The sequence below is a fragment of the Pipistrellus hanaki genome, assembly GCF_964339955.1.
Source record: "Pipistrellus hanaki genome assembly, chromosome: 7".
NCBI lineage: Eukaryota > Metazoa > Chordata > Mammalia > Chiroptera > Vespertilionidae > Pipistrellus > Pipistrellus hanaki.
This window is the reverse complement of record NC_140509.1, coordinates 61,806,084-61,833,938: the sequence shown is the minus strand read 5'-3', so window position 1 is coordinate 61,833,938 and position 27,855 is coordinate 61,806,084. Positions and strand designations below refer to the sequence as shown.

The following is a 27,855-nucleotide window of genomic DNA, read 5'->3' as shown; positions in this document are numbered from 1 at the left end:
ATTCAACTCCTTAAGGACAAGTGTGTGGCCCATCACCTTTGTTATTTTGAAAGTTCTGATTAGAGGACACAGAAAATAGAATTATTAGGGCAGATAAGTAGTCCCCTCAGTTTAGCTTAGTTTTCTCTGAAGTTAGGGTCTTAGGACCTTTTATTGTCTTATGTAGGATATTCATGTTCTGTAATATTGTTCTCCAGCGTTAAGATTGTATATTGAATTACCTGTATGTTATTTTAATCAAAAACCCAATTAAATTTCTTGTTATGTTATCAATACTTATTTAACTTAGTTACATTTTTAACAGTGAGGCCCCGAGGTCTTAAATATAATTGTGAGATTTAAAAAATGGTGAAATAATAATCATATTAAAATGTTTCATTTCATATGGAAGTTTATGATTTGCAGCATGTTCTCCTGTCCTCAGCAACTCAGGAAAGAACCTGTTATGCTTTCCTGTTTGCTAAATGAGTTTCGGTGGCATTGGTCATAAAGTGAAACATTTCTGTTTAAGAGCAGGTTGCAGATGAAAATTAGAATAGAGATTGTTAAGAGTTTGCATAGCAAAGCAGGGCAGAAATGTAAAAAATCAAAATATAGTTTAAAAAATTTGGTTCCAAGTATTGTACTTTTCCACAAAATAATCTTGTGCTTTTTTCAGTTAATTGTGGGGATATTTTAAGAGATATACATTGTTATTTTTAATGATTTTACAGGCAATTCCTATTCAACAGAGGAGAACAGGCCAACTAGCTTCTGGAATTAAAGCATCACTTCTCTCTGCAGATTATTTGGTTGAGATTAACAAGGTTTTACTTTCTATGGATGATGCTGAGTTATCACTTAATACTCCAGAGCTAAGCAGTGCTCTGTATACAGACTTATCCGTTCAGGAAAATGTTCTGAAGGTAAATCTCCAGGCAGGGCCTTTGAATCGCTGCAGTTAATGTAGAAATAATGCAAGGAATTTGTCATTGTGCCTACCTAGATGATCTGTAGCTTTTAAAACTTGGACTGAAGATTTAATAATGTGTATGAATAATAAACCTTTCCTGTATTCACCAAAGAAATATTATAAAAATTTAATTTTTAAAAGTAGATGTGGATTTTTAGTATTCAGTTACTTTTTCCATCATCAGAGACTTTTCTATTTATTTAAAAACTTCTAAAAATTTTCTATATTGATTAAAGTATCACATATTTGTCCTCATTCCCCATTTCCATTCCAAACCCCTTCCCACGTATGCCCCACCCACCCTGTTGTCCCCGACCACTGGTTAGGCTTACATGCATGCACACAAGTCTTTTGGTTGATCTCTTCCCCTTACCCCCACCCTCTCCTACCTTCCCTCTGAGGTTTGACAGTCTGATCGATGCTTCCCTGTCTCAGGGTCTGTTTTTGTTCATCAGTTTATGTTGTTCATTATTTCCCCTAGATGAATCAAAACACCTGCACAAAACATATTGCTTTCTTATAAACTGGACTGCCAGTTGGATATGAAATGTCAGCATTAATCTTGTCACCTATCATGATTTAATATTGGCCAATGGTTGGGGTCTGGGATGGGATGTTGATTGTAAGTTAATTAGGGATCTAGAAGTTTTCAGTTAATTTACAAAAGTATTGAGTATCATTAAGGCTTGTTCATATAATCTGATTATACTTATGCTAGAGGCCTAGTGCATTAAATCGTGCACTTAGAGGGGGTACCTCAGCCCAGCCTGCTCCCTCTCACAGTGTGGGAGGCCTCGGACATCCTTAGTGCTGCTGCCGAGGCGGGAAAGGCTCCCGCCACCAGCCACTGCTGCTGCACTTGCCAGCCATGAGCCTGGCTCAGGGCTCTGGCTTAGCAGCACTTCCCCTGTGGGAGCACATTGACCACCAAGGGGCAGTTCCTGCATTGAGGGTCTGCCCCTTGGTGGTCAGTGCACATCATAGCGACTGGTCATTCTACTGTTTGGTCTATTTGCATATTAGCCTTTTATTATCTAGGATATAAGGTCACAATAAAATTGCTGATAGATTTGATGGCTTTGATTGACAGCTCATTTCTGTCATTTAAACTAGCATTTTAAATATATGAAAACATAAATGATTTTAGCTTAAGCACTTCATTACCTGTACAGAACGTTATAGAATTTTTTTATTTCTGGACAAATGCCACATGGAACATGTGCTAGGATTTTTTTTTCTCACCATTTGGGATATCATGTAGTGTTCCTTACACTTTGGTCAATACAGGGTATTATTATTATTTTTTTTAAGTTTCCAGTTTTGATTAGTAAAAATTATTATATTTCATTATCTATTAAGTAAGTATTATACCATATACATTTTCCATCTGTGATTTCATTCTTTTTACCTTTTTTGCTGGATTTGTTAATGTTTGTCAATATATTTGTAGAATATCAAAGTCCAACTGGACAAGCTCGGAGAGCGGATCGCAGTCATTCACGAGAAACAACCAGATGTTATCCTCGAAGCCTCTGGACCTGAAGCTATTCAGATCCGGGATACACTCACTCAATTGGATACAAAATGGGATGGAATTAACAGGATGTACAATGATCGTAAAGGGTATGTGTAAATTAAGTTAAACTTTAAAAAATAACTATAAGCTCATGAGCCATGACAAAGGTCACATGTTCATTAAGATTAACGAGAGTAGGTTTCACATCCTCGGAAGAGGCTCTGTTTAATAAATTGTGTTGAGTGTAGTTCCTTAAAGAAAGAGGAAAGAGATTACATACAGGTGATCATTTGCAACATAATATCTTAATAATTAAAGGAAGCACCTTTAATTTTTAATATCTAAATAGTATCCATTTTCTTTAAAATAACTTAAGGGTTTTCATTAATGTTCACTTTCCCAACATGTTGATGATTAATGTGAGAGACACGAACAGATAATTGGAATCCATATATAACCACAAACTCTTTAAAAATAACTTGTTAAGTAAAATGATTTTGAGCCTCTGTCTTTCTAGATTTTGACCAAGCCTATTAATAGGTGGAATTAAAAAAAAAGAGAGAAGATTTTTGGCAGTAACTGGGTATATAGTAGGAAGGCAAATAAGATGTGAAATAATAGCCCAATATAAAGTACCATGTAAGAGAAAGTTAACACAGAAAAGTCCATTGGAAAACTTTAGAAACATATACACAAAAATTAGGCATCATGGTCTTCATTTTTTTCTGTTGTTTTGTTTTAGCCTATAATCACATATGTGTGATTATATAATCCTTGAAAAGATATCTTTCAGTGGCCTTTTGGTATATTTATTTGTATGGATTTTTAAATTCATCTGTATGCATTTAGAGAATATTGTTTTAAGTATACCTTTATGCATACTTCTATTTAATTAGACTTGTTTATTAGATAAAGATTAAATTGTTAAAAGTAATAACATCTTTTTTTAAAAAAAATATATTTGATTGATTTTGTACAGAGAGGAAGGGAGAGAGATAGAGAGTTAGAAGCATCGATGAGAGTCATCGATCAGCTGCCTCTTGCACACCCCCTACTGGGGATATGCCCACAACAAAGGTACATGCCCTTGATCGGAATTGAACCTGGGACCTTTCAGTCCCCAAGCCGACGCTCTATCCATTGAGCTAAACCGGTTTTCGGCAAAAGTAATAACATCTTAAGGCTCTGCATTGCATTATGAGATTGGTTATACTCTTGCCAACAGTATGTGTGAAAGTTAACAAGGAAAGGTTGTTAACAAGGAAAGGTTGTTTGTTGTTTTTTTCAGACCTCTGCCAATTGTATAGTGAAGATTGCATCTCAATAAATTTTCACTTCTTTGTCAGCGACATTTCAATATTCTTACATATGTTTAATTACCCCAGTGTTATTTCTTTTGTCAGTTGTTAGGTCATATCTTTGCTCAGTTTTCTATTATGGTATTACTATTTACTGATTAATTTGTAAGAGGTTTTTTTCTACATTAAGGATATTACCTATTCATGTTTCTTATTGCTTAGTCCCAGCTTTTCATATGCCGTCTAATTTTGTTAACGGTATTTTTTTGATGTATGGGTTTAATTTTATATAATTATACTTTATGAGTCTTTTTCCTTTGTGATATTGGTTTGTTTAATGCTTACAAATTACTTTTTGTGTGATATTAGTTAAATATGTATCCTTTAAAATAATTTCGTTTGATTTAAAATTATCATTTAATAGCTAAGCTACCTGAATTTTATTTTTAAATACGTTTTGTATTAAGGCTCCAGGTGGGTGGTTCTATATACTGACTGTTCAGTATCAAGCCTAGGGACCCAGGTAGGCAATGGTAACGTCATCAGAGAACAGGAACTGAGGTGGTGAATGTTTTTGGGGAAAGATATCAATGCCAGTTGCAATATTAGAGAAAGCAAACTTGTATGTTTCTAGATTAAGGCTTGGATTTTGAGTCCTTTGACTCTCTGGAAGTCCATAGACCTTCACAATTCCATACTGCCTCCCATATGAACTGACCGTGATCAGAAAGGAGGTGATGACTTAGTGCTTCCTAGTTGAACATTTCTCTCTCTCTCTCTCTCTCTCTCTCTCTCTCTCTCTCTCTCTCTCTCATTTAATCTACGGCTATACTGTTTAGATTTATTTGGTTTACTGTTTATATTCTCAGTGTCTTTGGAGCGCCTTTCTAGCAACATCTTTTCTTTATTATTGCAGCATCCCCAAAGCTGAAATTTGTGGCTGTTATTTAGTTACTGCACATTTTTACCGAAGACGATAAATATTGTTTTAATGTTTTTTCATAGTATTCTGTTTGAAGTGCTCTTAATTTTGTCATGCCCAATAGAATGTTGCTTCCTGTGGGCACTTAACAAATATTAACTACATTTTCAAAATTATGTTCATGGGCGAAGGAAAAATAAACATTATTTTAGAGTTAGAGTTGTCAGGGATTATTTTATTTTTTAAAATAGTAATATCTTTTTATTATATAGAGTAAAAATTATATTAATATTAAAATCTCAGCGGTATCTTCCAAGCCTTTCCCAGCACCACTTAATGAAATGAAAAGGCAGAAGGAAAGTGTTTAGGATCTGACTGCAGTAAAACTTATACTTTTTTATACTTATTTTATACATTCTAAATACGACTAGCACTGGGCTTTGACTTTATCTTATTTCTAAAGGAGAGAGGATTAAATGGGCAACTCAGTAGTCCTTTGTCTCATTGCCTAACCTGGGCTTTGCAGGCACTTCCATACTGTACTGTGGATTAGTCATTGCACAGAGGGTGTTAGTTTGCTAGAGTTACCTTAATAAGACACCACAGGCTGGGCGGCTTACTCAACATACATTTATTGTTTCCAGTTCTGGAGGCTGTAACTCCAAGATCAAGGCTCCAGCAGGGTTAGTTTGTATTGAGGCCTTTCTTACTGGCTTGCAGTTGGCCACCTTCTCCCTGTGTCCTTCATGTCTTTTTCTCTCTGCTTTTTCGGACACAGTGAACGATATCTCTGGTGTCTCTTCCTTGTCTTATTAGGATACCAGCTGTGTGGGTTATGGCCCCACCCTTAAGACCTCATTTAAAAAAATTACCTCCCTGAAGGCCCTATCTCCAAATAGTCATTATAGGGGTTAGGGCTTCAACAAATGAGTTTTGGGATCACAATTCAGTCCATCACACAGAGAATAAGGGAGGGAAAGGAAATTTTGAAGTGTTTTGGCATTTTGGGTTTTGTTCTACCTTGAGAAGTAAAACACAATAATTTTTTTCCTAAAAGAATAGAGTAATCATTTCTGACATTTCATTTAAAGTTGGGTGGGTTAACTGCCTGTAGCTAATCCATCTTGATTTTCCAAACTGAAGAAGGCTGTCTTTTCAGTTAATAAGCTGCCTAGTATGTGTGCGTATGTGTGCAGGCATGTATGTGAAAGAAAGGGGGGTAGGATGGTGCTTGAGCCAGTTTCTTGGTATGACACCTTTCTCTAAAAGGAATCATTAACTGTAATCCATTACGAAAACTGATCCTGGAGCAGTGAGTTGTGAATTCACTGATCTTTGGAACTTTCCGTTTAAATTAGATTTGAATTTATTTAGAAAAAATGTTTCAAAGCAGTCCTGGAAAGTTTGGAAACCTATTTTATGTTCATTTTTGTCCTCTAGTTATGTTGACAGGTCTATGGAAGAATGGATAAAATTCCACTGTGACCTTAATGAATTCACCTTATGGACAACACAAGCTGAGGAGTTACTGGCTGATGCCTCGGCTCCAGATGGTGGCTTGGACCTAGAGAAAGCCAGGGTCCACCAGAAGGTGAGTGCTCTCCATCACAGGATGCAGATCTGCTACTAACTGCCATATTCTTTTCTTCTTCTTCTTCTTCTTTTTTTATTTCAGAGAGGAGGGGAGAGGGAGAGTGAGATAGAAACATCACTGATGAGAGAAAAATCATTGATCAGCTGCCTCCTCCATGCCCTCCACTGGGGATTTGATCCCAAAACCGTGGCATGTGCCCTGTTCAGGAATCGAACTATGATCTCCTGGTTCATTGATCGATGCTGGACCACTGGGCCACACTGGCTGGGCCATATTCTTTTAGTATGTGGCATTGAAGATATATTTAAAAAGTTAGAGCTAAATATATGAATTTTTAGATGCATTACAACCTGTAAATTTTATTCCAAATCTATTTTTCAGTCATAAAGGCTTAAGAAACATTTACATTTTTAATTAGAATTTTAGTGAAATTTTAATTAAAAATACTCTATAGTGGCTAATATGAAAAAAAAAAATTATTTAAAAAAATTATATTTATGCCCGGCCAATGTGGTTCAGTTGATCTATGAACCAGGAGTCATGGTTCAATTCCCAATCAAGGCACATGTCTGGATTGGAGGCTGGATCCCCAGTGTGGGGCATGCAGGAGGCAGCCAATCAATGATTCTCTCTCATCATTGGTACTTCCTTCTCTCCCTTTCCCTCCCTCTCTGAAATCAATAAAATTACATTTAAAAAGTTAAAAAAAATATATATTTAAAATAACATACGTAAAATTTTGTACCCAAGACTAAGGCAGAAAGATGTCAGCATACCTCACCCCTGTTTTCTGTACTTAGCACTTATTGCCACTTCGTATTATTGATAATTATTATAAAAGTAAATTATTCATGAGCTATGTCAGGGCAGCTGCTCTTGTAAGTCTAATTCAGTCTTGGAAAATATAACAGTAGCAAAATCAGTTCTGCTAATAAAATAGGGCTTTAAACATAATGGTCGAAAAGCAAGCAAAATTTCAATTTACCATTGTTAAAATATTTTCTCTTTTATTATATTTTAAAAATGTATTTTATGGAGAAGGTTCATGAGGCATTAACAAATACATTTATTTTTTCTCATATACATGTTATTTTTAGAAATATAGATGAGTGCCTAAATTTAACTTTAAAATATTCTCTTTAAATCTGTTGCTTAAAAATTTAGAGACCAGTGAAGCAATGTCTCAAGAAAATGTGGTTTACCTATCTGTGGTAGGACATAAGGGCATATGGATTTATTTTTCCTTTTTTTAAAATTTATTTTTTATTTTTTTAAAAAGTATATTTTTATTGATTTTTTACAGAGAGGAAGGGAGAGAGATAGAGAGCTAGAAATGTCGATGAGAGAGAGACACCGACCAGCTGCCTCTTGCACACTCCCTACCGGCGATGTGCCTGCAACCAACGTACATGCCCCTGACCGGAATCGAACCTGGGACCTTTCAGTCCGCAGACCGATGCTCTACCACTGAGCCAAATCAGTTTCAGCTTATTTTTCCTTTTGATAAATGCTTTCAAGCACATATTTGGGAAAAGATAAGCAATCCCATTTAATCAAACCTGATTGATGCTTATGCTTCAGTTGTAAACAGCTGCTATTTTCTTTATATTATTTATTACCCTGTTTCACTGTATGACATCCACAAGCGTGGGTGAGATTTCAAAATGGATTTTGTGTAGTGCACTTACTGAAATTTAATGAAAATCTTTTTAAGTGCCTTTTTCATGAACATAATGTATCCCATGACTTTGTTCCTCTAGCACGTAAATTAATGCCTGGGAACCTGGGGGATTCCTTGCATCAGGAAATCTTAACTTAGTGTCAGAATTCATTTTGGGTTGTCCTCTGTTGTAGGAACTCGAAGAAAGCATTAGCAGTCACCAGCCCAGCTTTGCAGCCCTGAACAGATCCTGGGATGGGGTTGTCCAGCGACTCGGCCCCATGGATGGGAGCGCCTTAAAAGACAAGCTGGACAGCCTAAATCAACGTTGGGCTGCGATCATCGCAGAGGTGAAGGATCGGCGGCCAAGGTGACTGAGCCTCACTAAGCTAAGGGCACAAGGGTAGACATTTAGGGCAGGGCCTTTTAAAGATACAATCAGAGAAGTCCAGAGTTCTCTTGTTGCCTGATATTACTGACAGTTAAGACCTGAACTGTCCATGTTATGCATTTTAGAACCCTCCTCCTAACTGAATGTTCAGGCTGTCCATGAAGTCCCACTTTTTTGTGCAGTAGGATACACATGAAATTTACCTTGTTCTTTTTATTTCTGACTGTTGATTGTGATATGGTGACCATGTGGCAGGAACTGGAAGTAGTTGAAAGAACACTCTGGACTTCCGGTCTGAAGATCGGGGTTCAGGGTCAGGCTTCTCGCTTGCTCATTTCCTGACTGGACCTTGGGATCTTCATTAGTAATCCTCTTGCTAGGTCATTCTTAGTCACAGGGTGTGCTGTGCTCATATATGTGTCAGTGCTTGGCAAATAATAATTACCTCAACTCTTCCAGGTAACAGGATACATATGATGTATTGTTGTTTGTTCTTATGCTAAATTATGTTACAGTGCCCCAGATTTTATTAGGGTACCTTCTGGTTGTAAACACTTTACCAGTGACTATAAAGTTCAACGTTATACGTGTGCTATATATTGCTTTAAAATTATTTTTGAAGTTATTTTCCTGAGATGGCTAATAACTAATGGATAATTTCTACTTTGCTTAATGCATTCTGTCTTATAAATGACCTTTTTGGGGTGGATTAATGGTAATTGTAGGCTAAAAATTTCCAGGTACTTTTTCCTGCTAATCTTAACTCTGTAGATGATGTATTATTTTAGAGCAATGCTAATATTTTGTTAAAGGCCAACCTAATATCTTTTTAAGTCCAAATACAGGCATACTTTGGAGATATTGTGGGTTCGGGTCCAGACCACTATAATAAATCCATCATTACAATAAAGCAAGCCACACATATTTCTGGGTTTCCCACTGCATATAAAAGTTACGTTTAAATTATGCTGTAGCCTATTAAGTGTGTAATAGCATTTTGTCTAAACAATCCATTATGTACCTTAATTAAAAAATACTTTATTTCTAAAAAATGCTGACCATTATCTGAGCCTTCAATGAGTCATATCTTTTTGCTGGCTTGAAGGACTTACCTTCAATTTGTAAGAAAATGCAATTCCTGTCAAACACGGTAAAATGAAACACAATAAAGTGAGGTATGCCTATAATATAACACAATATTCAAGTATGACTGTTTGGTCTTTGGTTGCTTTTTATAAAATAACAACATCTATCATTTTGTGTGTTTTTGTAAGAAGCAATAGTAGTTTGGGTGTCTTGGTTGAGAGTTTGCCACATAGCAGCGATAGCGTTTGGCACCTTGTACACAAGGCCCCATTTAGCTCCATCTAACTATCTGCTAGTACAGGGTTGAGGAACCTTTTCTCTGCCAAGGGCCATTTGGATATTTATACCATCATTTACGGGCCATGCAAAATTAACAACTTAAAAATTAGCCTGCTATATTTGGTCAAATGTTTAATTAACTCACCCCTAATGCCTTGGCAGGGCCAGACAAAATGATTTCTTGGGCCTTATAGTGCCCATAGGCTGGAAGTTCCTCAAGCCTGCTCTAGGTCACCAGCAGGCCCATTTGTACAGCTTTAAAAACTGAGGCTCAAAGAGGTAAGGTCCAAGGTCTCACACAAAGTTATTGATGATGCTAACTTATGCTCTCAAATGCAGTTCTGTACAAACTTGGGAAGGCCACAGACCTCTAGCTGAGTTTTCTCTCTGTAAATAAGAACTCGGATATTTTCGTAGAGGAGTGTCATAAGAATTAAATTAGAGTGTTTATGAAAAGCATCTTTCCTGCAATGCCCCCTACTGGGGCTCGAGCCTGCAACCTGGGCATGTGCCCTTGACTGGAATCGAACCTAGGACCCTTCAGTCCTCAGGCTGAAACTCTGTCTACTGAGCCAAACTGACTAGGGCAAGAAGAAAAGATTTTAAGGAAAAAATGCTATGTTTTGATGAAGATGCAGTGTTGTCGCCAAGGTGGGGTGATGAGCCATGGCATTTAGGCATCACAGGGGAAAGATCCTGAAACAGAGCTTTGAAGCATTTATAGCCATTTCCCATACATTCCTCCTGGGGAGGGCCTTCTAGGGAAAATAAGTAGAACAGGCAAAGGTGGGAGGGAGGCATGAAACAGTATGGCAGGGGAGAGACCTGCCAAGGTTATAGGGAGAGGAAGGTTCAGGGACCAGGGCCATGATTGGAAGCTGAGGTTCTTAGGATCTTCTATGCCATGCCCATGAGTTTTCATGGGGAATCTTTCCAGCTTGAAAATTATCTATTTGCCAGGTCTTCTGAAGAAAAGGATGTACCCACTGGCATAGTATTAGCAACAATACAGAAATTCTAAAGTTTTTCAAATGCATCTCTGTGGGATGTGCTGATTATAGCTTCCAGAACTAACACATGGAAGCCACTACTTATTTTACTCTATTTTTTTTTTTGAAAAGAATAATGCACCTATTCTACAACATCCGATATTTTAACTAAAGTGCTTGTTTTTATAAGTTCATGGTTTAGCATCACTTCAGTTAGTCATTTATCTTAACTCAGAGCCACGTTGGCACTTTAAGAGCTTAGATGTGTACTGTTATCATAGTCATCGAAAAAGCGCACGTTTCAATCTGTTTTGTATTGAGTGCCTGTAGTTAAATAACTGCACAGGTCAACAGCTCACAGTGTTATTTCTTAATGAGCAATTGTTGTCTACTGTTAGAACATGAATTTAAAGCTTGTTTTTATTCATAGGGATAACATTTAAAGTGTAGATTATATTTAGCTAGTCTACAGATGAAAATTTTGTGACTCAAATATGCAGTATTGAAATAACTTGCTATTTCCCTTCATAGATATATTTTCAAAATACTAAATTAGTCATGATTATGAAACATAAAAACATTTAAATGCCAGATTTTTTTTTAAAATACAAATCTATAATAGTATTTTAGGTGTTTCCAAAGTAGTTATTTTAGTGAAATACTCTTTGATACAGAGGGTAAATTACCTGTTTTGGTATTTTTAGTCTTAACAATAGGACTGTTGCTTGATTTTTTTGTTTTTAATTTTGAAGCAGTATTTCCTCCTAATGGATACTTAAATTTAAAAAACTTGTGACTTTCATTAGTTTTTTAAATATTAAAATACCCTCTTTTAAATATTACTGATTCTCTACTAAATATATATTTATTTTATATATATATAGTTTTTTTGTGGTTGAAAAGACAAAATTATAGCCATAAAATATGGTGATACAATGTAATTTATTAAAAAATTGCATAATAATTTAAATTATTATCTGTAAAATTAATGATACCACCCCAAGCTCTAAATAGCTTTCAAACCCTTTCTTAAAAATAAATAATCTTGTTTGTCATATGAGTTCTAATCATACTCTCATCTTCTGACACATGGTTTATATACTTATAAATGTTATTCTTATAACATTTAAATAATCTAATTAAGACAGTTTCTCTTTTATATTTATAATGATTATTTGTGTTCTTATGTCCTTTAAAACTTTTCTTTATTTTCTAGATTTCTTTTTATGACTAGGCGATATTTAAATATCAGTTTTATTTTAATGAACCAACTAGATTTCCATTTTCTAATACTTGTAAAATAAATTCCATTTTCAGTATCTATTCTTTCTTTCCTGTGAATAAAGTGGAATAATAGTTGCCACCTAATGTTAATAACATCTAATATAATGAAGTTTTTCTCTCTCTATGGAGTAATTATGTGCCTTTCCTTATACTTTTAGATCAAAATACTTTTCATGGTTCTTAAAAAGTCTATTATGTTGAACAGTGGGATCTAGCTTAAAAAATTCTTATTATTAAATTTCAATATAATATTCATGATGAGAGAAAATAACAGTCTTTAGTTTCAGTGTTTTGGAGTTTAATAAAGGAAGAATTCTTACATTATCAAATAATTGGCATTGCAGAATGTATACATTATTATTGACACATTAAAACGTATTGAAATAATTATCAGGAGTTATTTCATTTGCGGTTTATTTAGTATAGATATGCAAAGCAAATGTGTGCTTTTCTGCTTAATTGGATAATTTGTCCCAATATTTTTCAATAATATATTCTTTTAGAATATATGGAGAAAACAAGCAAGTGATGGAATATAGAAGGAGACTAGATGATATTACTTGTTGGTTAACAAAGGCCGAGGATGCTGTGCAAAAGAGATCCACCACCGAGCTGGAAGAAAATTTCAAAGAATTAACAGTAAGTGGTTTGTCTCTACATTTGCCAATCCTTTTTTGATGCATGCACAATCACACTAAAAATAAGATTAAATATTAGAAGAAGAAAAAGGTAAGAAACTTTGTACTTTGTTGTACATGTCGTGAACTTTAAAGAAGGATATCTGGGTCTTTTCTTCTAAAGAGCAGCTGTATTTTGTTCTTGCAGAGGTAAGGCTTCCCTCATAAAAATGATAAAGCGTGTGGTCTCAGGTTTTTAGGATACTTTAAGTAGACATCATCTTGTAGAATAAATTATTGCTTTGAAGTAAAGTTTATGCTTTTGGATTTAAAAGATAATTGCTAATTACTAGCTATAAAGTTGAGTTTTGTAGAAACAAGAAAACTTTTTAAGTGACTTGAGACCCAGTGTCATGGTTGTATTAATACAATCTTTTCTGCTTATCTACAGCCTACAAGGGTTGTTTATAACTGTTTATTTATACTACATATAAAATACATAAGGATATAAAAATAAATATAATCAAATAGCCATAAATTTTTATATCTTTTTGTGTTAAGAATTGAAAGACTTATTGCAGATCATAAACATACTATGTCCATATTTTTATTTTATAAAAGAAGAAATTGGGTGAGTATGTGAATGAACACAAAGGCATGCATCAAAGTATGCCTAAAAGGATGCCTACTAATTTGAAGAGATTTTGTCTAAAGAAGTAAGATTGAGGCATTTTGGAAACTATTAGTAACAACAAAAAAATACTAAGTGGGAAACAGTTACTAAGTTTTCTTTTCAAAATGTGACATCAAATAGCCAACAAACTTGTTCCTGTTTTAACTACAAATTTCATTCGTTTTCTTGGAATATTTGTGGACCATTGCAAAGGGCAGGACAGTACAATAGGATCTGTAGAGATGAGGTAGAGAGAGATGCATCCAACCCTTTTTATTTTGTTTTGGCCTTTCATTGGAACAGACATCATTTGCATCATCTAAGAACAGAATGTTAAATTATCCATGTAGATATGAGAGGATATGACTCTATTATGAGACAGGGAGCACCCGAGTGCACATTGCAGGAAGTTGGTCTTTCCCGTATCAATTACAATTTGTTAAGATATATTCAGGCTTCTTATAAATTTATTGTCTTCTTAAGAAATTAAAAATTTACATTTGTAAAATACCCAAAGTATGTTAGTTTCTAATATAGTTCTTGAACTTTCTCTAGTGTGACAAACTTCTAATCATACCTCTCTTCTGACACCTTTAGGACTTAAACCAGGAGATGGACGCACAAGCTGAGAAACTCAAATGGCTGAATAGAACTGAATTGGAAATGCTCTCAGATAAAAGTCTGAGTTTACATGAAAGAGAAAAAATGTCAGAAAGCTTAAGAACTGTGAATTCCACTTGGAATAAGGTGTGTATTAAGAATTTCTTTATGGTAGAATTTCACTGATTTTACTGTACGTAGGCGAATTATGAATGTCCAAGAACAACCAGTGCTGACTGTGCAGAGAATTCCAACAAACACACTTTGAGAAATACTATTCTGGGATATTTAATTCATTCATTCATTCCCTGAATAGGATTTAATCGAACTTTCACTTTATGCCAGTCACCATTTTAATGTCACTCCTAAACCAAAGAGTTTATTGTAGGGAGACAAGTAGCTAAGCAATTACAACATAGAGGGATCCATAGAGATATAAAAGTAGGGCATATACCTGGCCTTAGGGGGTAACTGGATGGTTTTTCGGAGGAGATCATTTCCAAGCTAGTTTGTAAAGGATGAATAAGAATTGGAAAGGTGAACAGTGGGGGAAAGGGCACTGCAGAGAGAACAGCAGCAAGTGAAATGGTCTAGAAGAGACAGAGAATGAGCACAATGCACTTGGGTCCTGGAAGTGGCTCAGTATGAAGTAAAGAATGAGTGATGCTGGCAAACATCAGATCCTGGAGGCCGCACCATGCATCACAAGGAATTTAAGCTGTGTCTTGAGAACAGTTCATCACTTTGAGAGCAGTGGGCAGCTGTCAAAGGTTGTTAAGCAGGAGAAAGTTACCTTTTGTAAGCTCACTATAGCTGAATTATAGAGATGGATGGAGTGATCCTAGGATGGATGTTCTTAGGATATCAGGAAGTCAAGTAACTCCTCTTAGCAAAACCCACTATCAGATCAGGATAGCTGATCTGGAAAGATCAATTAGTTATTAACTTTGTAAAGGGGGTTTCAGGGAGACAGATGATGACTTAGATTTGGACATGTCTGAATATCTAATTGCCAGACTGAAAGTATATTTTTGAGAGTCCTTGGCATCTTTAAACTCTTTGTGGTAGATGTAACCATTAGAAACCAGGACCCAGGGAGAGAAGCCTGAGTCAATGGTAGAAACCAAAACTCCTACCCTTTAGAATGTTAGCATTTGATGGATGGGCAGATGAGAATGAGCTGGTAAAGGACACTTAAAAGGTCAGAGAGAGGTGGGAGGAAAGTCAGGAATACAGACTGTTCAGAGTTCAAGGGAGGGTGTGTGACAGCATTAAATGTTACAAAGGGCCAGGGCAGCTAAGGACTGAATGGCGTTCTTAATTTTTTTTTTTTTTTTTTTACAATCTTTTTTTTATTGTTTGAAGTATTACAGATAGTAGTACATATGTCTCCTTCCCCCCCCCATTGACCTCCCCCCAGCCTCCCCTACTCCCCAGTACATGCCCTCGCCTGCCCCCCCACCCACCTGCAGTGTCTTGTATCCATTGGTTATGCTTATATGCATGCATATAAGTCCTTTGGTTGATCTCTTACAGACCCCCCAACCTCCCCTGCCTTCCTGCTATAGTTTGACAGTCTGTTCAATGCTTCTTTGCCTCTGTATATATTCCCCCCCCACATTTCTTTCCTTTTAAAAAATCTTGCCTCTGCAGACTAGAAATAAATACGTAATAACAAAAAATGTTTGAGTCCCAATTTCAATGTCCAACAGTTCTGAGTCCCCGTTTCAATGTCAAACAGTTCCTTATGTGTTCATGTCAGCAATGATATCTGGATGGTGGGCACATGGTAGCAATGCAGGTCCGACCATCTCTGGTTTGGTTCTGGGCAACCTGCAGTGACACACAGCTGCTGACTGCTAGTGTGGCAAGGCGTCGTCAGCGTCTTCCATCACTGGACTGATTCTCTTCTTGTCTTCGTGGTTGGAGCAGACCTGATAACTCCTCTCTGTTGCAGGAATCCACATGGTCTTGGAGTTGTTTTCTGAAAATATACAAACATATTCTCGACCAAAAGTTAATAGAGGAATCTTTTCTGTATAATTGATTTGGGATCCTTTTTATTTTTGCCCAAATGATTTTCCTTTGTCTTATTTAGATACCATGTATGTTTTTCATGAGTGTCTTGCTGTTAGCATTACAAATGAAAATTAATTTTGTAAAGTAAAAATTTTCTATATGTAATTTATTTATAGGATATTTTTCCTTACATGATATTATCTACTATCCCCCCTTTCTTTGATTAATGGAGGCTTTTGTAAATTTTATAATGCAGTCTTGATAACTTTAAATTAATTTTTTTTTTTTTTTTTGCACAGTTCCATTGCATGTTCAGGAATTTTACCATGAGGTGAACTACCAATAGAAATTTTAGTTACTACTTTAGGAACAGTTTTTTTTTAAATTGATTTCAGAGGCGATGGGAGAGGGAGGAAGAGAGAAGCATCAGTAATGAGAGAGAATCATTGATTGGATGACTGACTCCTGCATGCCCCCTGAGACCAGGGAATGTGCCCTGGCTGGGAAAGGAACCATGATCTGGTTCATAGGATGATGCTCAACCACTGAGCCACACGGCTAGGCTGGATGGCATTTTTGATAGTAATGTTGGTGGAGTAGGGGCTTAAGCACAACTGCAGTCGATAGCAAAGCTATCATGTAGAGTAACACTTTCTCTTTGGGAAACAAGATCACCTTTATTTATATGGTACTCTTCTCTTTCCACTTGGCCGGATGCTATAGGTATGCAGAGATGTGCCCACAGCACTGAAGGAACGCGGCCAGGAGCCCTGCTCTGTTTCTCAGACAAGAACTGCTGGTAAGATACAGTTTATTCCTTAACCATTTTTTATAAATATAGCAAGACATTATAACTATGAGCATCATATATGAATTAGAGAGAACTTTAAAAACACAACACAGTTGTGATCTGTTACTCTATTTTCAGTTACTTGAAATGAATGTCTTCTTTAAACCCAACACATACTTGCCTGCAAGGCACTCATGAGAGATAAGCTTTTTGCCTTTCCTGAAACCAGAGCGGGACCTGGTCCCCAAGAGAGCCTGGGAAGGGAAGGGAGGAGAAAAGATGGGAAACTGAGGACATGCGGTTTTTCAGAAAGTCAGCTATAACCATTACCCAACATGCCCTGGGAGGGGTGTAATTGCATGCAGATCATGACTGAGAACAAAGGATTAGGTATCCCGGAACCAGGTGGGAGATGGGGTTTTAGAAGAGTTCTCCATCCCAGGGAAGCTATTTACTGATAGATGCCAATAATCACTTCTGTGTGGAGGAAAAAGTTTTCTCACTATTTCCTTCTCTCCTTGTCCCCATCAGAGTACGGGTTATGGCACCATAGCTATAACACCGTACCTTGCAAGCTCTCTGAAACACCGTGTCCTGCTCTCTCTCTTGACTCTTACTGGCCCTTTAATTTTGGAATCGGAAATTTCAGTAGATGATTTTGTCAAGATATATGCAAACCCGTTGGGGCTTTTAATTTAAATTGTGCTGAATTTATGGATTGACGATATCTTTTAGAAAATTATTTAAGCCTTATCAAATATACCGTATGCTAAAGTGGGCTCCAGATGGCTCTAATAATTCAGCTACCTTGTGTAAAACTAAAGAAAAACAATCAACCTTCCATCATTAAAAACAGAAGACAAGCACAAACAACTGAGAGAGAATAATATATATCCAAGTTTTGAAGAAGACAAGAATCTCTAACTGAAAGTTCTGGAAAAACAATCTCCCAGGACAGATTTATGGATCTGATCACCCAAATTTGATAACATCTATATGTTAAAAACAAAACACACATTAAAAATCCTAAAGTAGAAACAGTGTTTTCAGCAATATGGCAAGATTCATCGTTCCTATAAAAATGAGTCCTTGTAAATAGAAAAGGAAGCAGATAAAGACCACAGTTATAAATTATACTATATTTGGTTAACAAACAAAAAAAGTTTGCTCTCACTGATAATAAAAATCCAGTAAATGAGCACACTGGTGAGCACTGTGTGCTCATCCATTGAGAGAGTATCATTGGTGTATATCCTGGATGCGGAGTCCACATGTTGCTGTTGCAAATCTCAATTTTCAACTTTTAAGGAAAATTAGCACTGCTATTTTATTTTGCTAATAAATATTAGATACATTACTTTTATTTTCATGTTTTCTAATCTAGTCATTCTACTTTAGCAAATTGATACCAAAGTGTTCATCAGAAATATGCTAAGTACTCTATACAAATGGAAGGAGCCACCCAAGTATCTAGCTATAGGGAAAGAGTTAAGTAACAGGTAGTGAATATATATACATATTAGAGGTCTGGTGCATGAAATTCATGCATGGTGGGAGAGTGTCCCTCAGCCCGGCCTGCACCCTTTCCGATCCGGGACCCCTCAGGGGATGTCCCTGTGGGATTGGACCTAAACCCGCAGTCAGAAATTCCTCTCATAATCCGGGACTGCTGGCTCCTAACCGCTCACCTGCCTGCCTGCTTGATCACCCCTAACTGCCTCTGCCTTCCTGCCTGATTGCCCCTAACCACTCTCCCTTCCCTGCCAGCCTGATTGCCCTAAGCACCTCTGCCTCAGTCCAGCCACTGTGGCTTTGTCCAGAAGGACATCTAGAAGACGTCCAGTCTAATTAGCATATTACCCTTTTATTAGTATAGATATTCTTAGGTATTCACAATGATGTGGATGAAGAATTGCTAATGTTCATATTATAAAGTTAAGTGTTTTACAAGCTCTCCGAAAAACAGAAAACTATGAATAAATTGGCTTCATAATTAAGGTAAACCCCTTGACAAAATAAAATAGCAGTGCTAATTTTCTCACAGTTGGTGTATTTCTTACTGTATCTTCTCTTGGTGTCAGTGTTAGTTACTTTTGAGTTATTGCTGCCGTAGAATATTGTATAACTGGGTGTTTAATTGGCTTTACAGCTACCAAAGACATAGATACTGTCGGAAATACCATTGCCACTTCCATATGAAGAAATAAAAAACTCTCACCATTTTTTAACCTAATCTAAATTTTATATAAGCACACAGATGCATGTCAACATTGCCCCACCACAGTCAGAATATCCTGTTGACTGAGTACATTGCTACATTTTTTTTATTTCAGCTCATCCTGCTCCCCTAAAGGTGGTGCTAGTGTCCTCTGCATCAGAGCCTCCTGCTCAGGCTCCTCATACTTCGGAAATTTCAGTACCTGATGATCTGGATAAAACGACAACAGAGCTAGCTGACTGGCTAATATTGATCGACCAGATGCTGAAGTCCAACATTGTCACTGTCGGGGATGTGGGAGAGATCAATAAGACGATTTCCAGAATGAAAGTAGGTTCACAGGGTAGAGGTTTGTCATGGCAACACCTCCGCACACGGGTAGACACGATCTGTCTGGCTCCCTTTTGTTTGTCCTGAACTCTGGGAGAGTGAGCTTTAAGAACTTCTTTATCTGCCAAACAGCCATCCCAGACTAGCTGGGAAGAGTCCAGATTTTCTTGCATTTGTGCTGTTTTGGTAAGATCACCTTTACCACGTGAGTTGTAGACTCAGTGTATATTTTCACATCTGAAACTGAGATTGTAAATCTAGTCCCATCAGTACAATGTAAACTAGTGTTACAGTTAATGCCTAGTATGATGTATGATAATTTCCTGAAGTGCCTTTTCAACTTATGCTTTATAATGAGCTAATTTGTTTAATTGCTGACATTAGAAGTGAGAATGCCTGACCATCATGATATATATATATATATATATATATATATATATATATATATATATATATATATCATGCCATGCCATGCTAATTTGTAAGGTTATTTTTCCATATTCAGTGTGTGCTGGCTTCTGGGCTTGTGTGCTGTATATAGATACGGAAAAGAATATACTAAATACAAATTGACCAATTTGGAATGAATCATTAAATAATAACAGTGATTGCTAACTGTTATTAAGTGCTTAATGTGTGTTGGGCACTTTTGTAAGTAATCTACATGTTTGCTTTCTTAACTATATTTTGAGATAGTTACCACATGTATCCCAGATTACATATATGCCCGGCTATGATGGAGGCACTTAATGTGTGCAAGTAGATGGTCTCTGCACAGAACAGAGTGTAATAACAGGCATAGGCAGGTGCATATGACGGGATAGGGGAGCCTGGGTGAAGGAGAGAGTTACTGCCACAGCGATGGAAGGCAGACCATGTGGGATTTTCACATGTAGGAAAAAGTAAATGGCATCGCTGGTCTGGGGAGCAGAGAGAATAAAGACATGAGGTGGGGGAGCATGGAGGGTGAGGGATATGGGGATCATCATTTGTGCAGCGGAAGAAATGCAGTAGAGTAGGAAGTGAGATAGCAAGGGCAGCTTGAGTTCACGCTGATGGAGCTTGCAGGCCACGCAGAGCCCTTTGGACTTTTCATCTGCAAGCGATGGGCACGTGTTTTTACTCCTTTTCTTTTTTACATTGTGGCTGGAGACTGATGATAACAATGATCTCTGTTAAGCAGGAACAATGGGAATAGTGCAAGAGATGCTTAATACAAAGAAAAGAGCCTTTCTGAGCTGCTAAGACCATGCTGTCACAATTAGCAGAGATTTGAATAGTAGAAGTGAAATGTAGATGAGGATTTGATTGATTCAGTTTCGAGTGTGTTGTGTTGAGAGGTTCTTAGGCCATTTAGAAAGAAATGATCAGCATTCATTGAAATGTCTCTCTGGCCCCCGAATTGGAAGTTGTGAATAATCCATTTAGAAATAACATTTGACACTGCAGGAGTAATTGGAGTCTGCAAAATTAGTGAATTCCTAAAGAGGAAGCGCTGGGAGAGAATCTTTGCCATACCATTTGCACCTATTGGAAATAGTCTTTAGGGCTATTAGTTCCATAGTTGAAACACACCATTTCCTGACATCAACTTTTCTTCCATCCTTATCAAGAGATACCTGTAGAGCAACAGTTTTCTGTGTCTAAAATTATTTAATTTGCAATTATTCAATTAGCATTTTTCTAATCCTTCACTGCCATCCCTGAAGGTGACATTGGTTTGTGTTCATACCCAATGCAGGCCTGATAGGCATCGCTGCTAATGTTTTCAGAGCAGTTCTTAGTTTTTAAAGGGACTTCTTCATTTAATCTCCTCAGACCTGATACAGCTTAGCTGTCAGTATCTTACCATTTCTTCTTGTGAAAACAAAAACACAGAGAGGTGAAGTAATCTAGATGGTAAGTGGTAGAGCTGAGATTTGAACCTAGGACTGACTGTGCCACAACACAGATGCCTCACTGTCCTGTTCAGGAGACAGACAACTTTGATGTCAGTCCACCAGTTTTGCTCCTTAGTGTTCTTGGCGAACAGCCTATTAACAGATCTTAAAAATCATTTCTACATAAACAGATCACAAAGGCGGACATGGAACAGCGCCATCCTCAGCTTGACCATGTTTTTACACTGGCTCAGAATTTGAAAAACAAAGCTTCCAGTTCAGATGTGAGAACAGCAATCACAGAAAAATGTAAGTCCAAAAAATTGTCATCATCTACGTTCACTGATAATGGTTACACACATATAAACCTTTTCAAAGATTATTCAACCAGAAATTAACATGATTTGATATTTGATGCTCTCTATCTACGAATAAATAGTTTTCCGTTGTTTTTTTGTTTTTGTTTTTTTGTTTTTGTTTGTTTAATCTTTTGTGAACAGTCAGAATTCCCCTTTGAATTCATCAAGGTATTAATATTATTACATTTAAGTAGTTACTGATTCATTTGATTATTTGCTGTTAAGGTAATATTCCTTTTGAAGGAACCAAGTAAAGAAAAATTAGAGAAACCCACAGGAATGCAAATCCATTCTTTCATTGTAATTCATTCACTAAAACAAAATCTTAGCATGTCTTTTAACTCATCTTCTCAAAATTCAGTCCAAAGATATTTATTGAGTAACTAACTACTCTGTACCTCTGTAGCTGGCAGTAATCTGGGAACACCTTAGTTAAAGACAAAATAAAACAAAATAAAAAATAAGCAAACAAAGCAACCGCAGCCACGATTTTTGTTTCAAGTTTAATATCTGGCTTAAAAGCACCTGTATGTCATATCAAACAAAGCCTAAATTCTCAAGAATGGGAAGGAAAAAACAATCTAATAGTAAAGGGAGGGAGAAAGAAGTAAAATGGCGAATTCAGGAAAAATAACCCCACTTTGTGAGACACTAAAAGTGCTCTGCTAACTCCTCTGTTATAATAAACCTTGTTGTCACATTTATTTTGAAATCAAATCATACTTTAGGGACTTTTAAGGGTGGTCACTGTCTGCTTTTATCACCCTCTCTTCCATTCCAGCTCTCAGCCTCATCTGTATCGCTCCGTACTGTATGTACTGTATATGTCCTTTAAAACTTCTGAATAGTTCTTATTCTCCTTACCTTTATTCGCATATTTTTTCCCCCTTGGCCTTTCTCCCCAGGTGAAATTCCCCTCAGCTAATAAAATGTCACCCACTCAATAAAGTCTTTCCCACCCTATTCTGGTCCCTGGTGTTTTCTATCTTTAGTTCCTGCCATGATCTTTGCCCCCAGAACATCATTGTGAATCTCACAGTTACTGAAATTTCCTCCACAGATTGTGAATAGTTCCTTTCTGGGGCCTCCCACCATGCTCCATACAAGTGATGGACTTAATCTGTTGCAGAATATAAATTGGAATGTATTTTATCACCTTGTTTCTCGAGGGGAGAATTCGACTATTTCTCCTATAAAAAAGGTGCTTCTGTTTCAAAATAAATGTGTGGCAGCAAGGTTGTTGCAAGAGATGAGTTAGCAAAGAGCTTTTACTGTCTCAGAGTGTTGCTTTCTTTTTACGGACTCAGCCATTTTCCTTCCTTTTCTGAATTGATGGATTGCTATGTCTATGGAGATCCGGAGGGACCCCATTTCCCATTGCTGGCAGGGGAGCTTCTCTGGTTTTGTGACACCAAACTCTTTGCAAATCCATCTCCATTTTGCCTTTTCTACCGTCTTATGTTCCCTCCCCCCCCCCCCCATTTTTCCCTCCACCTCTGTATTTGTCCAGTTTTTTTCCTTCTCCCAAATATCTTCCCTTTCCAATTTACCTCTCTCTCTTTGTTTTCTCTCCATTTTCTTATGTAGAGACTGCACAGTCTTTGTCACGATTTATTATATGAAAAACCATCCTCAGCTTCTACTATCAAAAGTAGTAGAAGTTTTTTGCTCTTTTTGCTCTTAATCACAAATAGTAGGATAATATGCTTCTTTTTATGATATACCAGTGATACTTGCAGACACTTGATGTCTTTAGTTTTATTTGTTCAATTTTCAGGGTTCTAGTTGAATTGGTCAAAATTGCTCTATGTAATTCCTTAACTGACAAGTAGAACATTATGATAGATTTGTCTTCTCAAGATACAATCTTAAGCAATTTATTTAAGCTTTTATTCAGACAGTATAAAACCGATCATCTCATTGACACATTTTTTTTTTTTTAGAATTAATATATGTAAGTATAATTTGCAGGTTTCTGAACACTATTGGAATGATAACTTTAATGGTTTATGATAGCCTGTATTATCCCAAGAATTTTACCAGAAGAAATGTTATATTGTAATTAAGTTCTTGGCCTGCTACATACCTATAGACCTTCAATTTTCCATGACATTCACAATATCTTCTAGAAGTTTGTTTTTAACTTTCTACCTGTTATTCCATGGGTTGTTGAAGATATTGAAAGCTATTGCTTATGGGTACTTCAGTTCAAGATCATGAACTGCCCTCGAAGTTATTAATTAGAAGTTTATTTCCTTAGATCTTTCTTTCTTAATTTCATCTTAAAAATGAGAAGAGGAAAGAAGGGAGGTGTGGGTGTTTTTATTATTATTATTATAATGAAGGGCTGCTGGGTACATAAAACTTGAATTTACTTTTATGTTTAGTGTCTCTTGAACATAGAAAAATACTTCCTTTTAGAGAGATTTAATGCTATAGTAAGACAAAGGTGAAAGTATTCTTAAGGAGTTTTCTTTTCAAATCAAAACTACCTTAGAGCATTTCCTTTGAGGATGACAAGTGATTCTGTCTGCGTCTGTCTTTTTATTTTATTTTATTTTATTTTATTAATTTTTTTACAGAGAGGAAGGGAGAGGGATAGAGAGTTAGAAACATCGATGAGAGAGAAACATTGATCACTGCTTCTTGCACACCCCCTACTGGGGATGTGCTCGCAACCAAGGTACATGCCATTGACCAGAATCGAACCCGGGACCTTTCAGTCCACAGATATCTACTGAGCCAAACCGTTTTCAGCTGTCTGCGTCTATCTTAAAGTACTATTAATACCTTTCTTAAACCAGGTCCTGTAAATATAAAATAAGATAGAAAATTATTTTTCATAGAACTTTTTGCTTTACCAGTTTACAGTAGTAGATTTTTTTTATTGGTAGGCATTTTAGTGCATTTAAAAAATATATATTAACCAAAGAACTTGCATGACTTGTATGCCTATATGCATAACCCATGGCCACAGGCAATAGTGTGGTGAAGGCCTGGGATGGGGCAGAAGCCTGGTGGAGTGGGGGAATAGGGGGAAAAATGGGGAACATCTTTAATACTCTCAACAATAAAGATAAATTAAAATATATTAAAAAAACTGCTCATATATAAGAAAAGAAAATAAATAAAAGAGGCCAGCAGTTGGAACAGTAAAAAATAAAATTTAATGGAGTTTAATAGAAGAATTTTTCTTTAAAAAATGTTTCTGAAATATATCAACTGTATAGTGTGACTATGTGTCGATTTGCCTCTTTTCTCTTTTCTTTTGCTAGCTTCATTTGTAATAAGTTTGGTATCAGGCACTTTTCCCCTTTCCTGAGAGTCACTTTCAGGAATTCTTTTTTTGTATTGCTTCCTTTAGTGGAGGAGGTGAGGAACCATTGGGACAACACTCAGCAGGGCGTGGAGTTGCGGCAGAAGCAGCTGGAGGACATGGTGATTGACAGCCTGCAGTGGGATGATCACAAGGAAGAGACTGAAGAACTTATGAGAAAATATGAGGCTCGACTCTATATTCTTCAACAAGCCCGAAGGGATCCACTTATCAAACAAATTTCTGATAATCAAGTAAGACTCAATGATATCTTTTGGCGATATTGATTTGTTGGATGTGTGCTTTTTTTTGGTTCTGTAGTTTTAAGGATTCTTGTGATGCTTTCCCAAGTTATTAGAATACGCAGTGAAATTAATATAAAGCATTTGACCAGGAAGAATTCTGAAAAATTCCTGGAGGCATAACAAATCGAAACGTACATATATCTTAGATTTACAGCTCACTGACTCCTTGCAATTGGAACACATCCACAAACCAGTCACTAGAAAGGGAACATTTTCAGGATCCCAAGAACCTTCTTTTGTTCCCTTCATGTCTACCCTGAAGGTTATTTCTATTTAGGAAATTTCTTGGGACTTTCCTTTGAGGGCTAATGTAGGAAACAGATCAGGTAATAAGTAAGTTTAGTTTCTTTTAATACCTTTTTAACAAACTGGCTTATCAATGTCATCAGAGCATCGACCTTCTGTGATCAGTTTGGTTAATAGAGTTGATGATATTGAACATGTATGGCACTTTTTAAAATTTTCTCCATAATCACAGAAAATATTCTCGAATTAGAGTTTATGGCTGTCAGTTTATATTTTAGTGTAACGTTTACTTGCCCTTCAGGTAGCCTAATATAAAAGTCTACATTTGTGAAGAATATAATAATGAATATGTGGGAAGCTAAATATCAATCATGAAAGTTTATTTTTATTCTTCACACATATGGACTTTTCTGTGGTTACAATATAAAAAACAAGTGGCCAGGTGTCCTGATTTCCTGGATCACTCCCTGTGTTTATGATATCTGCTAATTGTTTTTACCAAGCGGATCAAAAGTAATATCAGCAGAGCCCCTGACGCTTCAGTAAAGGAATACAATTCACAGTGATATCAATGCTTCAATCATCATATGTAGCATATTCCTTTCTAAGTAGCAGTATGGTCATTTTCTCCAGAAACTTCAGGGTTGACTTTTTTTTTTTTTTTGTCAATAGTTACAAAAAAACTGTAGGAACTTCCATTTGTCCTTTAGATTTCATGAGGAGTATCTTTGTCCCAGGCATTCTCAGAGATTGAAAAGACGTATTAAGGAACTGATATGCCAATGGACATAGCCTCAGTGTAGCTATTCCAGCAATTCCCAGTGAACCTTGCGTGGTTGCTTGATCCACTCAAGAAGTTACCTATAAACACACACAGTGATTGTGATGGGCAGGAGACAGAAGACTTCCGTATTGTTGGCCCTTTTCATTGCTTTAAGTACATATAAGGGAGCTCTATAGTCAATTCATTCCTATACAGTGCGTGTTCCTATAAGGATCAGATGTATAGCAGAAGGAATGAAAAAAGACATTGTTTTCAGGAAGTAAAATATCTGAAAGAGGAAAAGACAAGCATTTGTTTAATGTCATCTGCTATGGACCTGATGACTTTCTTAGTTGTTTTTCTTTTCACGTCTGTAATTATTTTGGTTTAAACTTACATGCAAGAGTTTGTCCAATAATTTGTTTTCTACTTTTGATATCTGTGTCTAAAACATGTTAAAACCTACTGGGAGGACCAATGTTTTGGCAATACTGGTTACTGAGTGACCAAGTCTAACAATGGTGCCTGAAATTGCACCTTAGATACTGCTTCAAGAACTGGGTCCTGGAGACGGGATCGTGATGGCATTTGAAAACATCCTTCAGAAGCTGCTGAGGGAATATGGTAACGATGACACGAGGAATGTGAAGGAAACCACAGAGTATCTGAAAGCATCCTGGATCAATCTCAAACAAAGGTAAACACTAAGGCCCTGCCAGGTAACCGTGTGTTGTCAGGTTGAGAATTTGGTGGCTTTGGCTTTCTCATGGAAACATGCCAAAAAGTGAGACTACTGGAAGTACATTTTATTGTGATTAAAAATTTTTTTTATGCTATTCTGAGTGTTATCATACAGAGTGTATATTTATACAATATCTACTTGATTTTATACAATGGAGATTTTCCTTAAGTCTAAACTTTGCCAGTGATTATTTATGTGTTCTGATTTTTCTTTTTTCTTATTTGGTCTCCTGGTGTTACCTAGAGTAAATATTGTAGCTCCGTGATGCTAAGGAACACTCAGGTATGCGCAGCTGCATTAGGGTGATGGTAATCCTAATGGTCATTAAAATAGTGGAATGTTTGGTCGATTGCCTCAGTTGAGGCTGAGAACACATGGATCCAACTCTAGACTCCTAAACTATTCTGTGTGTAGTCAGGGATTACTTGATGTATATATTCTTTTTATTACTCTGTCTAGTCAGTGTATTTAAACAGTCTAAAAATAGCATTTGTGTTCATAAGAGAGGTTTTCCTGTCACTTGAAGACCTAGGACTTGAGGACCTATAAAGAGTAGTTAGCATCTGTTTAAGATTGCATATTTATATTCACCATCAGTCAAGATGTGTTTACCTTTAGCACCCTGCAGGGAGCACCTTGCCTAAGGTAATTCGGTTTCACACACATCTTTACATAGGCAAATACAGCTGCCTGAAAGCTTCAAAAATATCCTAACACGTTTGTTTTTCTGTGAATAAAATGGATAATATTAGAACACTTTATGATATATATTACTGGTAATAAAGTATGGTCAAGCATTTAATAACAGTTTGACATGAAGGTGTTTTATACAATTTCAGAATGCCATTTTTAGTTATAATTTCTAAAGTGGAGTTTTGGAAAACTCAGAGAGAATTATGAGGGCATTATATGAGCATGAAAAACCTAGGATTCTGGAGGAAATAAGACTGGGGTTGCAAATACAAAACTTCATAAGTGGTTAAAGCAGAACATAGCTATAATATTGATCTTTTTAGTGTTTTATAC

General features: G+C 36.4%; 1 protein-coding gene across 5 annotated transcripts in view; it reads left to right on the top strand.

The window, feature by feature from the left end:
* UTRN (utrophin) overlaps positions 1-27,855 on the top strand; it is a gene marked incomplete at its 3' end in the record, with an annotated part of 411,728 nt that overhangs the window by 183,008 nt on the left and 200,865 nt on the right. For 4 of the 5 annotated variants that reach the window (XM_084889907.1, XM_084889908.1, XM_084889906.1 and 1 more), the window contains 11 exons: positions 714-905; positions 2,403-2,575; positions 6,129-6,279; positions 8,137-8,312; positions 12,475-12,610; positions 13,859-14,008; positions 16,604-16,679; positions 19,004-19,218; positions 21,290-21,407; positions 24,822-25,027; positions 26,630-26,784. In XM_084889907.1, the coding sequence (XP_084746033.1) occupies positions 714-905; positions 2,403-2,575; positions 6,129-6,279; positions 8,137-8,312; positions 12,475-12,610; positions 13,859-14,008; positions 16,604-16,679; positions 19,004-19,218; positions 21,290-21,407; positions 24,822-25,027; positions 26,630-26,784 (1,748 nt within the window). The remainder of the gene's footprint in view (positions 1-713; positions 906-2,402; positions 2,576-6,128; positions 6,280-8,136; positions 8,313-12,474; positions 12,611-13,858; positions 14,009-16,603; positions 16,680-19,003; positions 19,219-21,289; positions 21,408-24,821; positions 25,028-26,629; positions 26,785-27,855) is intronic. The other variant, XM_084889909.1, reaches the window with a different exon arrangement.